Source organism: Ranitomeya variabilis, chromosome 2, assembly GCF_051348905.1.
Source record: "Ranitomeya variabilis isolate aRanVar5 chromosome 2, aRanVar5.hap1, whole genome shotgun sequence".
Lineage (NCBI taxonomy): Eukaryota > Metazoa > Chordata > Amphibia > Anura > Dendrobatidae > Ranitomeya > Ranitomeya variabilis.
The window spans coordinates 147,066,640-147,086,944 of NC_135233.1; the positions used below are offsets into that span (position 1 = coordinate 147,066,640).

At 42.8% G+C, this 20,305-nt stretch overlaps 1 protein-coding gene across 1 annotated transcript in view; it reads right to left on the minus strand.

Moving 5' to 3' along the window:
- SHPRH (SNF2 histone linker PHD RING helicase) overlaps positions 1 to 20,190 on the minus strand; it is a 181,584-nt gene extending 161,394 nt beyond the window's left edge. The window contains exons 1-2 of the mRNA XM_077283067.1: positions 20,055 to 20,190; positions 18,053 to 18,683 (exon numbers count right to left, since the gene is read on the minus strand). Coding sequence (XP_077139182.1) covers positions 18,053 to 18,664 — 612 coding nt within the window. The 5' untranslated portion in view covers positions 18,665 to 18,683; positions 20,055 to 20,190. The remainder of the gene's footprint in view (positions 1 to 18,052; positions 18,684 to 20,054) is intronic.
- Between the last annotated feature and the right edge of the window lie 115 nt (positions 20,191 to 20,305).

Genomic DNA, 20,305 nt, shown 5'->3' on the forward strand with positions numbered 1-20,305 from the left:
TGTCAATATCCATGGCCCCTTACCAGCCTGAGAATACCGCCCCCCCAGCTGTCTGCTTTAGCAAGGCTCTTTGTCAAAAATAGGGGGGACCCCACAATGTTTTTTATAATTATTTAAGTAATTAAAAAAGAGTGGTGGCCTCCCTTTATCTTGATAACCAGCCTTGCTGAAGCTGACAGCTGAGGGTTGCAGCACTCAGCTGTCAGTTTTGCCTTGCTGGCTATCAAAAATTCAGGTGAACCCACACCTTTTTATTTATTTGTTGATAGCGTAGGTGGGAGATAAGATTTCTGAGATCTCATCTCCCGAGATCTTGGTGCCGAGATCTCAATCTACGCATGCGCTGCCCCCGGCAGCCATGTAACTGCGGGGGCTCTGGGCTTTCACAAAATGTCGGCAGAGCCCCCGGAGCACCGGACACCCGCAGCGGCATGCCGCACATCCAAACACCCCCTCATCCCAGATCGCGGCAACGCTGCACTCTTGCCTCCTCCAGCAGTGACCCTGTTCCTCTGCGGCCGGTAAGGTATACGTATCCGCATTATAAGACGCACCCCAATTCCCCCAAAGGGGGGGGGGGGGGAGTGCGTCTTATAATTCAAAAAATACTGTAAATATATAGAGGTCAGTGACACACACACACACACACATACAGTGCCTACAAGTAGTATTCAACCCCCTGCAGATTTAGCAGGTTTACACATTTGGAATTAACTTGGCATTGTGACATTTGGACTGTAGATCAGCCTGGAAGTGTGAAATGCACTGCAGCAAAAAAGAATGTTATGTCTTTGTTTATTTTTTTTTTTTAAATTGTGAAAAGTATTTTCAGAGGGTCATTTATTATTCAACCCCTCAACCCACCAGAATTCTGTTTGGTTCCCCTAAAGTATTAAGAAGTAGTTCAGGCACAAAGAACAATGAGCTTCACATGTTTGGATTAATTATCTCTTTTTCCAGCCTTTTCTGACTATTTAAGACCCTCCCCAAACTTGTGAACAGCACTCATACATGGTCAACATGGGAAAGACAAAGGAGCATTCCAAGGCCATCAGAGACAAGATCGTGGAGGGTCACAAGGCTGGCAAGGGGTACAAAACCCTTTCCAAGGAGTTGGGCCTACCTGTCTCCACTGTTGGGAGCATCATCCGGAAGTGGAAGGCTTATGGAACTACTGTTAGCCTTCCACGGCCTGGACAGCCTTTGAAAGTTTCCTCCCGTGCCGAGGCCAGGTTTTCTCCGAAGAGTCAAGGCTAACCCAAGGACAACAAGGAAGGAGCTCCGGGAAGATCTCATGGCAGTGGGGACATTGGTTTCAGTCAATACCATAAGTAACGTACTCCACCGCAATGGTCTCCGTTCCAGACGAGCCCGTAAGGTACCTTTACTTTCAAAGCGTCATGTCAGGGCTCGTCTACAGTTTGCTCATGATCACTTGGAGGACTCTGAGACTGACTGGTTCAAGGTTCTCTGGTCTGATGAGACCAAGATCGAGATCTTTGGTGCCAATCACACACGTGACGTTTGGAGACTGGATTGCACTGCATACGACCCCAAGAATACCATCCCTACAGTCAAGCATGGTGGTGGCAGCATGCTGTGGGGCTGTTTCTCAGCCAAGGGGCCTGGCCATCTGGTCCGCATCCATGGGAAGATGGATAGCACGGCCTACCTGGAGATTTTGGCCAAGAACCTCCGCTCCTCCATCAAGGATCTTAAGATGGGTCGTCATTTCATCTTCCAACAAGACAACGACCCAAAGCACACAGCCAAGAAAACCAAGGCCTGGTTCAAGAGGCAAAAAATCAAGGTGTTGCAGTGGCCTAGTCAGTCTCCTGACCTTAACTGTTGTGAATTCTGTTCTCGAACTCCCTCCTGTGGTTATGAATGGTACTTCGGCGAGTTCTGTTCATGGACTCCCTCTGGTGGCTGAGAGTGGAGCTGCTGGGTCTGAGGTTCCTTCTCCAGCTGATCTCGTTTAGGTCTTGGCTGGCTGCTCTATTTAACTCCACTCAGATCTTTACTTGATGCCAGCTGTCAATGTCCTAGTACTGGTTCAGTTCACTTGGATCTTTCAGATGACCTGTCTATTTCAGCAAAAGCTAAGTCTCTGCTAGCTTATTTGTTATCATTGTTTTTGTCCAGCTTGTTATCATGATTTTGTTCTGTTAGCTGGAAGCTCTGGGATGCAGAGTGGCACCACCGCGCCGTGAGTCGGTGCGGTGGTTTCTTTTGCACACTCTGCGTGGTTTTTTGTTAGTGTTTTATGCTGACCGCAAAGATACCTTTTCTATCCTCAGTCTGTTTAGTTAAGTCTGGCCTCCTATGCTGAAACCTGTTTCATTTCTGTGTTTGTGACTTCCATCTTAACTCACAGTCAATATATGTGGGGGCTGCCTATTTCTTTGGGGAATTTCTCTGAGGCAAGGTAGGCTGTATTTTCTATCTTTAGGGGTAGTTAGCTCTTAGGCTGTGAAGAGGCGTCTAGGCAGAGTCAGGAACGCTCCACGGCTATTTCTAGTTGTTGTGATAGGATTAGGGCTTGCGGTCAGCAGAGCTGCCACTTCCCAGAGCTCGTCCTGTATTACTAGTTTGCTCATCTGGTCATTTCTAGTGCTCCTAACCACCAGTTCAATCATAACACTTAACCCAATTGAAAACTTGTGGAATGAGCTCAAGATTTAAGTCCACATGAGACACCCAAAGAACCTAGATAACTTGGAGAAGATTTGCATGGAGGAGTGGGCCAAGATAACTCCAGAGACCTGTGCCGGCCTGATCAGGTCTTATAAAAGACGATTATTAGCTGTAATTGCAAACAAAGGTTATTCCACAAAATATTAAACCTAGGGGTTGAATAATAATTGACCCACACATTTATGTTTAAAATTTATAAAAATTTAACTGAGCAACAAAACATTTTGGTTTGTAAGATTTATGCATCTGTTAATAAATCCTGCTCGTTTGAAGTTTGAAGGCTCTAACTTATTTGCATCTTATTAAACCTGCTAAATCTGCAGGGGGTTGAATACTACTTGTAGGCACTGTATATGTATATATATATTACATAGATAGAAGAAAAGCCAGCAATTCATCTGTCGTGTACTGTAAAATCACTGCAGGAGCCGACAGGATAGAAGAGATGGATTACATACAGTAAATACACATAGAATAGATATATAGATGTCTGTGACAAATACAATTAGTGCAGTGTGTGTGCAAAGTACTGTACATGTATTAATAAAAGATTAATTTTGGGAAAAAAATGGCATGGGCTCCCATGGAATTTTCGTAACTAACAGAGGGAAAGCCGACAGCTAGGGGCAGATGTTTATAGCCAGGGAAGGGAGTAATGGCCATGGAGCTTCCCAGGATATTAATATCCACTCACAACTGTATATATAGCCTTTACTGGCTATTAAAATGGGAAACCCTAAAAAAAAAAAAAAAAAAAAAATAAGACGTAGGGTCCCCCTATAATTAACCCCTTTTTTTTCACTCCCCTTCTTCCCAGACCCATAACTTTTTCATTTTTCCGTCGATATGGCCATGTGAGTGCTTGTTTTTTGCGGGAAGAGTTGTACTTTTGAACGAGATCATTGGTTTTACCATGTCGTGTACTAGAAAAAGGGAAAAAAAATCCAAGTACAGTGAAAAAAAAGTGCAATCCCACACTTGTTTTTTGTTTTACTAGGTTCACTAAATGATAAAATAGACCTGCCATTATGATTCTCCAGGTCATTACAAGTTCATAGACACCAAACATGTCTAGGCTCCTTTTTATCTAAGAGGTGAAAAAAAATTCCAAACCAAAAAATTGTGATCTCAGGTTGAGTAAGGGCTTATTTCACGCCGAGCTGACGTTTTTAATGAAACAATTTTGAAGGAGATACAATCTTTTGATCACCCGTTACTGCATTTTAATGCAATGTCGCGACGATCAAAAAAACATAATTTTGTCGTTTTAACTTTTTTCCTCGCTACACCGTTTAGCAATCAGGTTATTCCTTTTTTTTTTTTTTCATTGATCGGGCGATTCAGAACTCAGCGATACCAAATATATGTATGTTTGATTTTATTTTTATTGTTTTATTTTGAATGGGGAGAAAGGGGAATGATTTGAACTTTTATATATTTTTTAACCCCTTTCTGCCATTGGACGTACTATTCCGTCCATGTGGGGTGGGCCCTAATTCCCAAGGACGGAATAGTACGTCCAGCGCGATCGGCCGCGCTCACGGGGGGAGCGCGGCCGATCGCGGCCGGGTGTCAGCTGCCTATCGCAGCTGACATCCGGCACTATGTGCCAGGAGCGGTCACGGGCCGCCCCCGGCACATTAACCCCCGGCACACCGCGATCAAACATGATCGCAGTGTGCCGGCGGTACAGGGAAGCATCGCGCAGGTAGGGGGCTCCCTGCGGGCTTCCCTGAGACGATCGGTACAAGGGAATGTACTCACCTTGTACCGAGCGTCTTCTCCCTGCAGTCCCCGGATCCAAAATGGCCGCGGGGCTGCATCCGGGTCCTGCAGGGAGTACTTCCGGGTCAGGAGCAGGCTGCAGCTGCAGCTCTGTAAGCCTGCAGCGATGAGTGAGATCGCCGATCTCACAGAGTGCTATGCAAACTGTAAGATCGGCGATCTGTGATGTCCCCCCCTGGGACAAAGTAAAAAAAAAAATTTCCACATGGGTAAAGAAAAAAAAAATAATTCCTAAATAAAGAAAAAAAAAAAAATTATTTCCATAAATACATTTCTTTATCTAAAAAAAAAAAAAAAAAAACAATAAAAGTACACATATTTAGTATCGCCGCGTCCGTAACAACCTATAAAACTGTCCCACTAGTTAACCCCTTCAGTGAACACCGTAAGAAAAAAAAAAAGAGCCAAAAAACAACGCTTTATTATCATACCGCCAAACAAAAAGTGGAATAACACACGATCAAAAAGACGGATATAAATAACCATGGTACCCCTGAAAACGGCATCTTGTCCCGCAAAAAACGAGCCGCCATACAGCATCATCAGCAAAAAAATAAAAAAGTTATAGTCCTCATAATAAAGCGATGCCAAAATAATTATTTTTTCTATAAAATAGCTTTTATCGTATAAAAGCGCCAAAACATAAAAAAATGATATAAATGAGGTATCGCTGTAATCGTAATGACCCGACGAATAAAAGTGCTTTATCAATTTTACCAAACGTGGAACGGTATAAACGCCTCCCCCAAAAGAAATTCATGAATAGCTGGTTTTTGGTCATTCTGCCTCACAAAAATCAGAATAAAAAGTGATCAAACTGTCACGTGTCCGAAAATGTTACCAATAAAAACGTCAACTCGTCCCGCAAAAAACAAGATCTCACATGACTCTGTGGACCAAAATATGGAAAAATTATAGGTCTCAAAATGTGGAGACGCAAAAACTTTTTTGTCATAAAAAAGCGTCTTTTAGTGTGTGACAGCTGCCAATCATAAAAATCCGATATAAAAAGCGCTATAAAAGTAAATCAAACCCCCCTTTATCACCTCCTTAGTTAGGGAAAAATAATAAAATTAAAAAAATGTATTTATTTCCATTTTCCCATTAGGGCTAGGGTTAGGGCTAGGGTTAGGGTTGGGGCTAGGGTTAGGGTTGCGGCTAGGGTTGGAACTAAAGTTAGGGTTAGGGTTGGGGCTAAAGTTAGGGTTAGGGTTTAGATTACATTTACGGATGGGATTAGGGTTGGGATTAGAATTAGGGGTGTGTCAGGGTTAGGGGTGTGGTTAGGGTTACCGTTGGGATTAGGGGTGTTGTTGGATTAGGGTTTCAGGTAGAATTGGGGAGTTTCCACTGTTCAGGCACATCAGGGGCTCTCCAAACGCGACATGGCATCCGATCTCAATTCCAGCCAATTCTGCGTTGAAAAAGTAAAACAGTGCTCCTTCCCTTCCGAGCTCTCCCGTGCGCCCAAACAGGGGTTTACCCCAACATATGGGGTATCAGCGTACTCGGGACAAATTGGACAACAACTTTTGGGGTCCAAGTTCTCTTTTTATCCTTGGGAAAATAAAAATTTGGGGGGCTAAAAATCATTTTTATGGGAAAAATAAGTTTTTTTTTATTTTCACGGCTCTGCGTTGTAAACTGTAGTGAAACACTTGGGGGTTCAAAGTTCTCAAAAAACATCTAGATAAGTTCCTTGGGAGGTCTAGTTTCCAATATGGGGTCACTTGTGGGGGTTTCTACTGTTTGGGTACATCAGGGGCTCTGCAAATGCAATGTGACGCCTGCAGACCAATCCATCTAAGTCTGCTTTCCAAATGGTGCTCCTTCCCTTCCGAGCTCTGCCATGCGCCCAAACAGTGGTTCCCCCCCACATATGGGGCATCAGCGTACTCAGGACAAATTGGACAACAACTTTTGGGGTCCAATTTATCCTGTTACCCTTGTGAAATTACAAAACTGGGGGCTAAAATATCATTTTTGTGAAAAAAAAAAGAATTTTTACTTTCACGGTTCTGCGTTATAAACTGTAGTGAAACACTTGGGGGTTCAAAGCTCTCAAAACACATCTAGATAAGTTCCTTAGGGGGTCTAGTTTCCAAAATGGTGTCACTTGTAGGGGGTTTTAATGTTTAGGCACATCAGGGGCTCTCCAAACGCAACATGACGTCCCATCTTAATTCCAGTCAATTTTGCATTGAAAAGTAAAATGGCGCTCCTTGACTTCCGAGCTCTGCTATGCGCCCAAACAGTGGTTTACCCCCACATATGGGGTATCGTCGTACTCAGGACAAATTGCACAACAACTTTTGTGGTCTAATTTCTTCTCTTACCCTTGGGAAAATAAAAAATTGGGGGCGAAAAGATCATTTTTGTGAAAAAATATGATTTTTTATTTTTACGGCTCTGCATTATAAACTTCTGTGAAGCACTTGGTGGGTTAAAGTGCTCACCACACATCTAGATAAGTTCCTTAGGGGGTCTACTTTCCAAAATGGTGTCACTTGTGGGTGGTTTCAATGTTTAGGCACATCAGGGGCTCTCCAAATGCAACATGGCATCTGATCTCAATTCCAGTCAATTTTGCATTGAAAAGTCAAATGGCGCTCCTTTCCTTCCGAGCTCTGCCATGCGCCCAAACAGTGGTTTACCCCCACATATGTGGTATCAGCGTACTCAGGACAAATTGTACAACAACTTTTGGGGTCCATTTTCTCCTGTTACCCTTGGTAAAATAAACAAATTGGAGCGGAAATAAATTTTGTGTGAAAAAAAGTTAAATGTTCATTTTTATTTAAACATTCCAAAAATTCCTGTGAAACACCTGAAGGGTTAATAAACTTAAACTTCTTGAATGTGGTTTTGATCACCTTGAGGGATGCAGTTTTTAGAATGGTGTCACACTTGGGTATTTTCTATCATATAGACCCCTCAAAATGACTTCAAATGAGATGTGGTCCCTAAAAAAAAAATGGTGTTGTAAAAATGAGAAATTGCTGGTTAACTTTTAACCCTTATAACTCCCTAACAAAAAAAAAATTTTGGTTCCAAAATTGTGCTGATGTAAAGTAGACATGTGGCAAATGTTACTTATTAAGTATTTTGCGTGACATATTTCTGTGATTTAAGGGCATAAAAATTCAAAGTTGGAAAATTGTGAAAGTTTCAAAATTTTCGCCAAATTTCCGTTTTTTTCTCAAATAAACGCAAGTTATATCGAATAAATTTTACCACTAACATGAAGTACAATATGTCACGAGAAAACAATGTCAGAATCGCCAAGATCCGTTGAAGCGTTCCAGAGTTATAACCTCATAAAAGGACAGTGGTCAGAATTGTAAAAATTGGCTTGGTCATTAACTGTTGTGAATTTGCTTTTTGCTCCCTCTAGTGGTTACTAGTTTTTTGACTCTGGTTTTTCTGTCATTCCTTTTATCCGCACCTGGGTCGTTAGTTAGGGGTGTTGCTATATAAGCTCCCTGGACCTTCAGTTCAATGCCTGGCAACGTAGTTATCAGAGCTAGTCTGCTGTGCTCTTGTCTACTGATCCTGGTTCCAGTTATATCAGCTAAGTCTGCCTTTTGCTTTTTGCTATTTGTTTTGGTTTTGTATTTTTGTCCAGCTTGTTCCAAATCTACATCCTGACCTTTGCTGGAAGCTCTAGGGGGCTGGTGTTCTCCCCCCGGACCGTTAGACGGTTCGGGGGTTCTTGAATTTCCAGTGTGGATTTTGATAGGGTTTTTGTTGACCATATAAGTTACCTTTCTTTATTCTGCTATCAGTAAGCGGGCCTCTCTGTGCTAAACCTGGTTCATTTCTGTGTTTGTCATTTCCTCTTACCTCACCGTCATTATTTGTTGGGGGGCTTCTATCCAGCTTTGGGGTCCCCTTCTCTGGAGGCAAGAAAGGTCTTTGTTTTCCTCTACTAGGGGTAGCTAGATTCTCCGGCTGGCGCGTGTCATCTAGAATCAACGTAGGAATGATCCCCGGCTACTTCTAGTGTTGGCGTTAGGAGTAGATATATGGTCAACCCAGTTACCACTGCCCTATGAGCTGGATTTTTGTATTCTGCAGACTTCCACGTTCCTCTGAGACCCTCGCCATTGGGGTCATAACATTAACGTGCAAACCACCCTTGGGGGTGAAGGAGTTAAAAAACATTTTTTTCAAACTTTTGGCATGCTTCAATAGTCTCCACAGGAGACTAGAAGCTGTCACAACCCGATTGGCTCTGCTACATAGAGGCGATGTTCAGATCTCTTCTATATAGCAGAATTGCTCACTTGCTATGAGCGCCGACCACTGGCTAACAGCAAGCCGGCACTGACAACCATAGAGGTCTCCAGGAGACCTCAGGTTGTCATGCCAACACACCGGGGACCCGCGATCACATGAAGGGGGTCACCGGTGTGCATATTTACGGCCTTATGGCCGGAAGCGTGATTTAAATGCCGCTGTCAGAGTTTGACAGAGGCATTTAACTGGTTAATAGCCGCGGGTGGATCACGATTCCACCTGTGGCTATTGCGGGCACATGTCAGCTGTTCAAAACAGCTGCCATATCCGCGGAAAGATGTGGGCTCACCGCCGGAGCCCACATCAAAGGGAGGGACCTCAACATCGGCTCACTATTACGCCTGGTAAGGGGTTAATAACCAGCAAAGGCTATGCAGACAGCTGTTGGCTGATATTAATAGCCTAGGAAGGGGCCATAGATATGTCCCCCAAGATAAAAACCAATTCTCTGCCACCCCAGAAAAGGCGCATTTATAAGATGCGCCAATTGTGGCACTTAGCCTCGCTCTTCCCGCTTGCCCTGTAGTGGTGGCAAGTGGGGTGATAGTTGGGGGGGTTGATGTCACCTTTGTATTGTCAGGTGACATCAAGCCCCAATGTTAGTAATGGAAAGGTGTCAATAAGACGCCCCCATTACTAACCCCATAATCACATTGTAAGTAGACACACAGCGCTTGCAATGACGTCAGAAAGGTGAAGTGAGTTCAATGGCTGTGAACTCGCAGGACCTGTCTGACGGCACCATGAGCAGGAGAACTTTCTCACGCTCGCTGTGCCATCAGATAGGTAATAGGAGTTCACGGAGAGATACTGAGCACACCATGCTCAGTGTGTCTACTGGATGACAGGCTGCATGGTTGCATCATGCAACTTACCATCTAGATGTAGCAGAGCTGGACCAGTCGTAGGATAAATGGATTAGCAGCATCTCTGCAGAAAGGTGAAGAAAACTGTTGTTTGCTTTTTTAACTCTTTTGCAGATGACAATGACATCGGGGGAATGGGCGAGGTGGTAAGTATTGTTTAATTAAGATTATTAACCCCTTCATGACCCCAGCTTTTTTCGGCTTTGCGTTTTAGTTTTTAGCTCCCCTCCTTCACAGAGCCATAACTTTTATATTTTTCCGTCAATATGGCCATGTGAGGGCTTATTTTTTGCGGGACAAGTTGTACTTTTGAACAACATCAAACGCATGTTGTGTACTAGAAAATGGGAAAAAAATTCCAAGTGCTGTGAAGTTGTAAAAAAAAGTGCAATTCCACACTTGTTTTTTGTTTGGCTTTTTTGCTAGGTTCACTAAATGCTAAAACTGACTAGCCATTTTGATTCTCCTGGTCATTACGAGTTCATAGACACCAAACATGTCTAGGGTATTTTTTACCTAAGTGGCAAAAAAAAATTTCCAAACTTTGCTAAAAAAAAATTAAAAAAAAGCGCAATTTTCCGTTACCTGTAGATCGTCTCCATTTTTCATGATCTGGGGTTGGATGAGGGCTTATTTTTTTTACTTGCGGAGCTTACGTTTTTAATGAAATCATTTTGGTGCAGATACGTTCTTTTGATCGCCTTTATTGCATTTTAATGCAATGTCGCGGCAACCAGAAAAACTTAATTCTAGCGTTTCTAATTTTTTTCTCTCTACGCCATTTAGTTAATCCTTTTTTTTATTGATAGATCGGGCGATTCTGAACACGGCGATACCAAATATGTGTAGGTTTGATTTTTTATTTATTGTTTTACTTTGAATGGGGCAAAAGGGGGGTGATTTAAACTTATTTATTTTTTTGTTATATTTTTTAAAACTTTTTTTTTTTTTTTTTTACTTTTGCCATGCTTTAATAGCCTAGAAGGGAGGCTAGAAGCTGGCACAACTCAATCGGCTCTGCTACATGCTCAGATCGCCTCTACGTAGCAGAATTACTGCATTGCTATGAGCGCCGACCACAGGGTGGCGCTCAGAGCAATCCAGCATCAAAAACCATAGAGGTCTTCAATAGACCTCTGGTTGTCATGCCGACACATGGCTGACCCCCGTTCAAGTGACGGGGTCAGCGATGCGCTCATTTCCTGCCCGATGGCCAGAAGCACTAGTTAAATGCCGCTGTCAGTGTTTGACAGCGGCATTTAACTAGTTAATAGCGGCAGGAGAATCACAATTCCGCCCCCTGTTATTGTGGGCACATGTCAGCTGTACAAAACAGCTGACATGTCCCGGCTTTGATGCGAGTTCACCGCCGGAGCCCGCTTCAAAGCGGTGGTTCTGACCTCGGACGTACTATCCCGTCCAAGGTCAGAAAGGGGTTAAAGGAGTCTGTCATTCTTGCAATTAAAAGGACTTTTTTCTGGGTGTCTTGTGTTTTTTTACAATGCGACTATGTGGTTAGTAATGGGGGCGTTTTGTTGACGCCTCTCTATTACTAATCTTGAGGCTTGATGTCACCTGACAATACAAAGGTGACAACCCCCAACTATCACCCCACTTGCCACTGCTACAGGGCAGGCTGGAAGAGCGAGGATAAGTGTCAGAATTGGCGCATCTTAGAGATGCGACTTTTCTGGGTCGGCTGAGAGCTGATGTTTTTAGCGTGGAGGGGTGGGGGAGTCCAGTTTCCATGGCCCCTTTCTAGGCTATTAATATCAGCCCACAGCTGTCTGCATAGCCTTTGGTGGCCATTAATTATAGGGGAACCCTACGTCACTTTTTTTAGGGTCCCCCATTTTAAGTATACAGTTGTGAGCTGCTAACAGCCTGGGAAGCTCCATGGGTATTACCCCCTTCCCAGGCTATAAACATCTGCCCCCAGCCGTCGGCTTTCCCCCTGCTGGTTACGAAACTTGAACGGAAGCACACCCCATTTTTTTTTTTTTTAAATAATGTTTTATTAAATACATATTCAATAATTTGCACACACACTGCACTAATTGTATTTGTCACTGACATCTATATACGTATCTATCTATTCTATATGTATTTTGTAAATTCCCGGCTTTTCTTCTATGTATTCTTTGTGTATATATCTATCTACTCTATTCTAACCTGTCATGCTGTGATTATACTGTACGCGGCACATAAAATGCCAGTTTTTATGTGTATGTGTGTGTGTGTGTGTGTGTGTGTGTGTGTGTGTGTGTGTGTGTGTGTGTGTGTGTGTGTGTGTGTGTGTGTGTGTGTGTGTGTATATAAATATATTTCCTTTGAAAACAATGTGTAAATGACAGAGAATTGCTGTATGTAAAAGCTCATGTTAAAAATCGCATTGGGATGTAAATCGGATGCTAGGTGGAAAAATTGGATTGCACTCGCATGACACTTGCATTACACTAGTGGGACTCTCGGCAGGGAGACTCGGACCGATTTTTCATACGTTTAGTGAGACTCCGGCCTAACAGTCATTAAGGGGTTAAAAAAAAGAATGTCTCATCATCATAAATGGATAAAACTGCAAGGTGCATTTAAGCATCCACTTGGCAATTTACACATTATTAAAAATCGCTTCTCAAGAATGGAGGGATTTTACATTTTAGAGTTTGCTGCTCATTTTGTATGCTACTAACCGTATATCAGGGGATGACTTTACTAGGCAAGGGGCACGTGCTTGGAAGCACGAGTACTGCTCTGTAGCTGGATGGATCCTTGGCTCCTGCCAATATAAGTGGCCTTGCTCTACGCCGATGCTGCCAGTCTGCAGAAAGCGTGCCAATCATTTAGAAGCGTTGAGAACCTTTATGGCATGTTCTCACAGATTCTTGATGTGAATTTTAAAGCTCAACTTTGGGATCTAAGGGGTAACATTTCTCCTTGTGGAGAGCGCCATGCCAAGCCTGGCATTTCAATGTGAGGAGGCTTTTAATCCTTGCAATGCTCCTCTGTGAAATGCCACCTATTGTAAGTATCAATTCTAAAAGTCACTATCGACACTAATGAGACATGACTTAGGATAAAAACCAAACCAGAATAAAAATTCACATAAAAAACGCTTTAAATATTCTTTAATATGGATTATGAAAAGGATCCAAAAAAGTAAAAAAAATAAATGTGTGAAGAAATCCTACGGGGGAGCCGGGAAGAGGGAATGAGAGCTCATCACAGCTGATTCCTTGTGAAGATCACCTTTACTCAATGGCATCCTTTTTATCAACTATCTGCATGCCTCCTGATGAACCAGAGAAAATGGGGAAACACACTGAGGCAGCTACATATATTCGATCAGTGACTTTCCACTGGAACACTATCATGATATATTATTACAACTCCTACTGAGTATATCTCTGCTCTATCTGCATCTATGACAATATTGCTATTGTTTAGATGCACCTATGGTCTTTGAGAAACACATGGATTTGATATATAGACCCATGGTAATGTGCCTATAGCAATATATACTATACGGCTAAGATGCGGGTTCAGTTTTTCCTCCCTTATTTTTCCTATATCTATTAGTAAGGGAAAAATGATATATCACAACAGTGTAACGTGCACAACAAACCTTAAATAATTATTATAGATACAGAATTATCTAGTGTCTGTACACCTTTCCTATCTATTACTGTATCTAGAACAGAACCTTACCAGGGACATCAGGGAGAGCCGCTGTCAAGCGGGGGCACCATCTCGAATGTTAGGGTGCCAACCACCGCTGGTACGAGCATTAATAGGATTAGAATAGGGTACAGACAGATCCCCTGTTCTGGCTATGTGCAGCCTCAAAGAGATATTTTTTTTTGTATTTTCTCACACAGGGTATTTTACCGATATTAACCCCTTCGCGCCAGAGCCCATTTTCATTTTTGCGTTTCTGTTTTTCACTCTCCTTCTTCCCAGAGCCATAACATTTCTACTTTTCCGTCAATATGGCCAAGTGAGGGCTTATTTTTTGAGGGTCAAGTTGTACTCTTGAACGACACCATTGGTTTTACCATATCATGTACTCAAAAACAGGAAAAAAATATTCCAAGTGCGGTGAAATTGCAAAAAAAAAAAGCAATTCCACAACATTTTTGGGGATTTTTTTTTTACCATGTTAACCAAATGCGAAAACTGACCTGCCATTATGATTCTCCAGATCATTACAAGTTCATAGACAACAAACATGTCTAGGTTATTATTTATTTAAGTGGTGAAAAAAAATCCAAAGTTTCAAGTCCAAAGTGCCATTTTTCAATACCCTTAGCGTCTTCATTTTTTATGATCTCGGGTTGGGTGAGGGCTTATTTTTTTGCGTGTCGAGCTGACGTTTTTATTGATACCATGTTGGTGCAGATACGATCTATTGATCGTCCTTTATTGCACTATTGCCATATCGTGGCGGCCAAAAAAAATGTAATTCTGGAGTTTTTACTTTTTTTTCTCACTAGCCGTTTAGTGATCAGGTACATTTTTTTTTATTTTTTATTAATAGATCGGGCGATTCTGAAAGCGGCGATACCACATATACGTAAGTTTGAGGTTTTTATAATTGTTTTATTTTGAATGGGGCGAAAGGGGAGTTATTTAAACATTTTTTTTTACTTTTGGCATACATCAATGGTCTCCATGGGAGACTAGAACCAGTCATAACCCAATCGGCTCTGCTACATACAGGCGATGATCAGATCACCTGTATGTGGCAGAATTACTCACTTGCTCTCAGCAAGCCGGCAGTGACAACCATAGAGGTCTCCAGCAGACCTCTGGTTGTCATGCCAACCCATGAGTGACCCACGATCACGTGAGGGGGTCACCGATGGGCGGATTTCCAGCTCGATGGCTGGAAGCGCAAGTTAAATGCCACTGTCAGTTTGACAGCGTCAGTTAACGGGTTAATAGCAGCAGGTGGATCGCAATTCCACCGGCGGCTATTCCGGGCACATGTCAGCTGTTCAAAACAGCTGACATGTACCGGGAAAGATTTGGACTCAGCCCCGGTACCCACATCAAAGGGAGAGAAGCGACATGTGCCGGACTAGTCCAGCGCATGTCGCAAAGGGGTTATTAATAAACTAAAGTTTTAAGGGAATATATGTTCACTACTTTGTAATATCCCATATGATTAATCTATTTCACCTTCAGCACAAACACTAAGGGAGTGCACGAAGCAGAACAATGGAACAGCACACAAGTGTACTTCATCTGATTTTATTCAGATCCACTCCACCGCAATAATCACACAAGTAAACCCAAGGAAGACCCTCCTTTTTGTCTTCTGGGTCACACACTGTACTGGCTCCCTAAGGGATCACAGCTGTTGAAGGTTACAAAATAGATCCGAAACACTATAACATATGCACTGGTAATGGGTGATCTTTTAGATCATACTAAAGCCACTTCAGCAGAATGGTGTGCTGTGCCAATGTTCTACTTGATGTATGCATGGATGTGTAAGGAGTGGTCAGCCCACCAGGAACATGGACCGTTGTATTGTCTTATTGGGAGCTACATTGGCTTAAACCCTCACAAGAACTGCAATAAAAGCAAACGGGGATAATCATACTACAGAATAAAATGTATAACCTCTACAGAGATAGGCGATATCTATCATTGCTAGGGGACCAAGTTCTAGTGATCATCTGAGCCTCCAGCAATGATAAACGTTATTTATGGTGTGGATTGATGATGGTTATATGAGATTACACTTTTCAGAAATAATGTCAAGAACTGAAGATATATGCCGCACTTATACAGTGATGTGGAGCTGTAAACAAGGATTACTTTAGTTTACAAATGGTCAAGTGAAGGAGCAGTTCTAAAAACTTATCTCTCGTTAATTTGTGGGTCACTAAGTACACCTGACTATAAAAATAAATGGGAACCGAATTTGCATTTTTTGGTTAGACCGATCAAGCAGCTAACGTGTATGGTGTGTGCAGAATTATTAGGCAAGATGTATTTTGATCACATGATACTTTTTATACATGTTGTCCTACTCCAAGCTGTTCAGGCTTGAGAGCCAACTACCAAATAAGTAAAACAGGTGATGTGCATCTCTGTAATGAGGAGGGGCATTGTCTACTGACATCAAAACCCTATATAAGGTGTGCTTAATTATTAGGCAACTTCCTTTCCTTTGGCAAAATGGGTCAGAAGAGAGATTTGACGGGCTCTGAAAAGTCCAAAATTGTGAGAGGTCTTGCAGAGGGATGCAGAAGTCTTGAAATTGTCAAACTTTTGAAGCGTGATCACCGAAAAATTAAGCGTTTCATGGCAAATAGCCAACAGGGTCGCAAGAAGCGTGTTAAGCAAAAAAGGCGCAAAATAACTGCCCATGAATTGAGGAAAATCAAGCGTCAAGCTGCCAAGATGCCATTTGCCACCAGTTTTGCCATATTTCAGAGCTGCAACGTTACTGGAATAACAAAAAGCACAAGGTGTGCAATACTCAGGGACATGGCCAAGGTAAGGAAGGCTGAAAAACGACCACCTTTGAACAAGAAACATCAGATAAAACGTCAAGACTGGGCCAAGAAATATCTTAAGACTGACTTTTCAAAGGATTTATGGACTGATGAAATGAGAGTGACTCTTGATGGGCCAGATGGATGGATCAGTAAAGGGCAGAGAGCTCCACTCTGACTAATAAGGCTAGGTTCACATTGCGTTAGTGCAGTCCGTTCAACGCATGCGTTAAACGGACTGCGCAACGCAAGTGTCTTTTAAAGATCGCGTTATGCGATCGCGCTAGCACAGATGCTTCATCTGTGCTAGCAGTGACGGACCTGAAAACGCTGCAGACCGCGTCTGAGGGTCCCTCACAGAATGATGGCACATCGCTAACGCATGCCGATTACGACATGCGTTAGCGATGCGCTACATAATGGCAGCTAATGGGTGCGCTAACGCATCCCTTACATAGCGTTAGTGCCGCTGTGTAACGGATGCCGTCAGCGCATTGCCATTAACGCAATGTGAACCCAGCCTAAGGTTGAGGTAGGGTACTGGTATGGGCTGGTATCATCAAAGATGAACTTGTGGGACCTTTTCGGGTTGAGGATGGGAGTGAAGCTCAACTCCCAGACCTACTGCCAGTTTTTGGAAGACAACTTCTTCAAGCAGTGGTACAGGAAGAAGTGGGTATCGTTCAAGAAAAACATGATTTTCATGCAGGACAATGCTCCATCACATGCCTCCAACTACTCCACAGCTTGGCTGGTCAGTAAAGCTCTCAAAGAAGAAAAAATAATGACATGGCCCCCTTGTTCACCTGATCTGAACCCCATAGAGAACCTGTGGTCCCTCATAAAATGTGAGATCTACAGAGAGGGAAGACAGTCCACCTCTCGGAACAGTGTCTGGGAGGCTATGCTGGCTGTTGCACGCAATGTTGATCTTAAACAGATCAAGCAACTGACAATCTATGGATGGAAGGCTGCTGAGTGTCATCATAAAGAAAGGTGGCTATATTGGTCACTAATTTTTTGGGGTTTGGTTTTTGCACGTCAGAAATGTTTATTTCTAAATTTTGTGCAGTTATATTGGTTTACCTGGTGAAAATAAACAAGTGAGATGGGAATATTTGGTTTTTATTAAGTTGCCTAATAATTCTGCACAGTAATAGTTACCTGCACAAACAGATATCCTCATAAGAAAGCCAAATCTAACAAAAAAAAAAAAACACATTCCAACTTCCAAGAATATTAAGCTTTGATATTTATGAGTCTTTTGGGTTGATTGAGAACATACCGTAGTTGTTGATCAATAATAAAAATAATCCCCTAAAATACAACTTGCCTAATAATTCTGCACACAGCGTAGATGGCAGGAGTAAAGCAATCCCATATAACCAACCATTTTCTCTCAGTGAGATAAGCTGTTGCTAGACACCTTTGGCTAAGGGCTTGTTTACACTGGCCGATGACATCCATAAAATGATTGCCAATTGGCTACTTGGTCCTCGAGTATTGTTTAATATACTGTTTAGAAGGCAGACCATTCTTCAAGTAAGAACAGAAAGGGCAGTAATCTATCGTTCTCATCACGTCGGCTGCCATTGTCCTCGGAAGCACACATCCTGTTTACAAAAGATATGCTGTGGAAAAAGATGATTTTTAAAGCACGATTATAAATCATTTCACCAGACGAACAATCAAAATGCTGATCAGTGAAAACAAGCATTTATAGGAACACTTGTTCATGATAATCAGCCAGTGTAAATGCACCTTCGCTCTATTCTGCCCATTCAGAAACCATCCACAGAAAAACAATGAGAAAGCAGAAGGTGTATTGCATTTCTGAAGAAACCAGAACGTCACTGATCAGAGATTGAAACAATTAGAGCCAACCTCATAATGAATTACCTTAAGCTCATTATTATGGGTTGTCCTATGATAAAGTGCAATAAGCTTCTTCTTCTGCAACCACATTATGTCTTCCAGCATTTGGCCGCCAAGTGAAGTTTCCACAAAAACCTCTTCTGATCTTATATTGCCGGATTCTTGTATAGACCCGTCAACATCTACAATCGATTCTTCCACACAAAGCAAAAGCTGGGCATGTCCGGAGGAAGAGGTACTAGTCAATGTAAGACTGCACTCATGAAAGTCTGAACTAAAATTATTCCCAGATGAAACATGAAGATAAAATTCACCAAGCAAAGCTCTCCAACCATCATAACCAGGAAAGGGCAAGACTAATAAACTAAGATCTACAGATAATGGATCCAAGGTGTCTATGAAATCATTACTGTCTTCTGTTTGTGGCTTTGAACTTGGACCTTCAGACTCATCTAAGGATGAGAACCTTTCAGAAATGTCATTTATTATGGAAAGTGATGTACTCGGCTCAGCCGCTGCACCATCCTCATCCAGCGTTACATCATTCCTTCTATCTTCATGCATGTTCCAATTCAGCAGCTTCTTTGCTCCATCATCCAGTTTGACTGGAGCTGCACGTTTCCGACGACCTGCCATCTTGGAAGGACTGTTGAACCTAGAAAGTGAAGTAGGAACATTTTTTACAAAATGAGAAAACCCATTCTTTACAAGTAGAACAGATGAATAATATGGTATGGCTACTGTAATGTATAGGAAAGCACTTTGAACATGTAGAATAGCTGGAGGTGAATAACAGATGGCCACTTAAACTGTTAATTCTCTGTGCAAAGTGTAAACCAGCAATAACATCTAACAGTGGTGATCAGAGCTAGCTCCGATCTCTACTTAATTACAGTTATGTAGATCTGACAGCTGCATTTAAAGGGATACTGCTGTTTACCGGCAGATATTTGCAGGTAATAGCGTTCAAAAGGGTTATCCAAGGCCTTATGGTATTTTTCCTATGGAGCAAAGAACTTACTGGCACATAGCTGATAACTACATGACTGTTCTGCCCAGCAACCACCTCTCCTGCTTCCTTTGACTTCACATCAATACATCTGTTCTTTCTCTTCTGGTCCGCTCTGTCGATGAGGTGTCACTGCCAAAATCATGCGGATTAACAGCCAGCTCCACACAGTCAAAAACAGTGGCGAGCCAGCCATCAACCAGCATGACACTGGCAGTGATGGCCCATTAACAGAGCAGAGAGGAAGAGAAGAAGCTGCTCTGTCAAGGTGACGACACAAACAGAAGAATCGCTGGCAGAAGAGGTCCGTGACCCAGATCAGATTGTCACAGGGTAGAGCAGGTAGTTAGCAACTACATTCCTATAAATGCTGAGCCCAATAGTAACAAAAATAAAGTCCTGAATAACTCCTTTAAAATTATGTCTGGTAGTGTTACTGGTAGAGCTGCTAGAGGGGAAAATGGGATTATATTCTCCCAGCAGCCGCCGGCTAGCAGAGAGTCACCAATGTTATCACGCCCCGTGCACACTAATTGCCAGCTGCAGGGGGAACAGAACATCATTTTCTCCCTGCAGTCCCACGGCAGCCATGACATAAATGCCTCTTACACACAGACCACCACGGACCGTGCAGGTAGGTGACAGGTCTGGTGACGGGCTGGCAGCTCCCGGTGACGCCTCCATTTATTGTGTTTTATTTACGAAGTATCTAACTCACTAAACCACAGAAATAATAAACATACAGCGGTTTAGCTTTACTGCAGTCGGGCTGACCTGGACAATAACCCGGACACGTCACATTTAAATACTATAATAAGTTATAAATAATAAAAACAAACTCCCACACTGACACTGCACTAGCAATTAATTCCACAACTCGTCCAGTAAACAACAAGCCCTCACACAGCCAAGTAGGAGAAAAAGAAAAGTTATGGGTGCTGGAAGAAGAGCAGAAACACTACTGCCTGCAGCTCCGCGGAAAGAGCAGCACGGACAGCGCACACACTGATAACGTACCCGTGATATCTTCCCTACAGCCCCGCTCCCCAGTACCGCGCACGCTCCGCCACTGCGCACCGCTCCGCCATGTCTGCTGTGCGTATCACTGTGTACCGGAAGCAGTGGCGACAATCACACACGCAGCCAATGGCCATACACTTCCCACAGCCTAGCCCCGCCCAGCGTCCTATCCAATCAGAGCTCCGAATATAGAACAAGCACGAACAGAGCTGCTGTTATTGGCTTGTGAACTAAGTGCCTCGATAGGT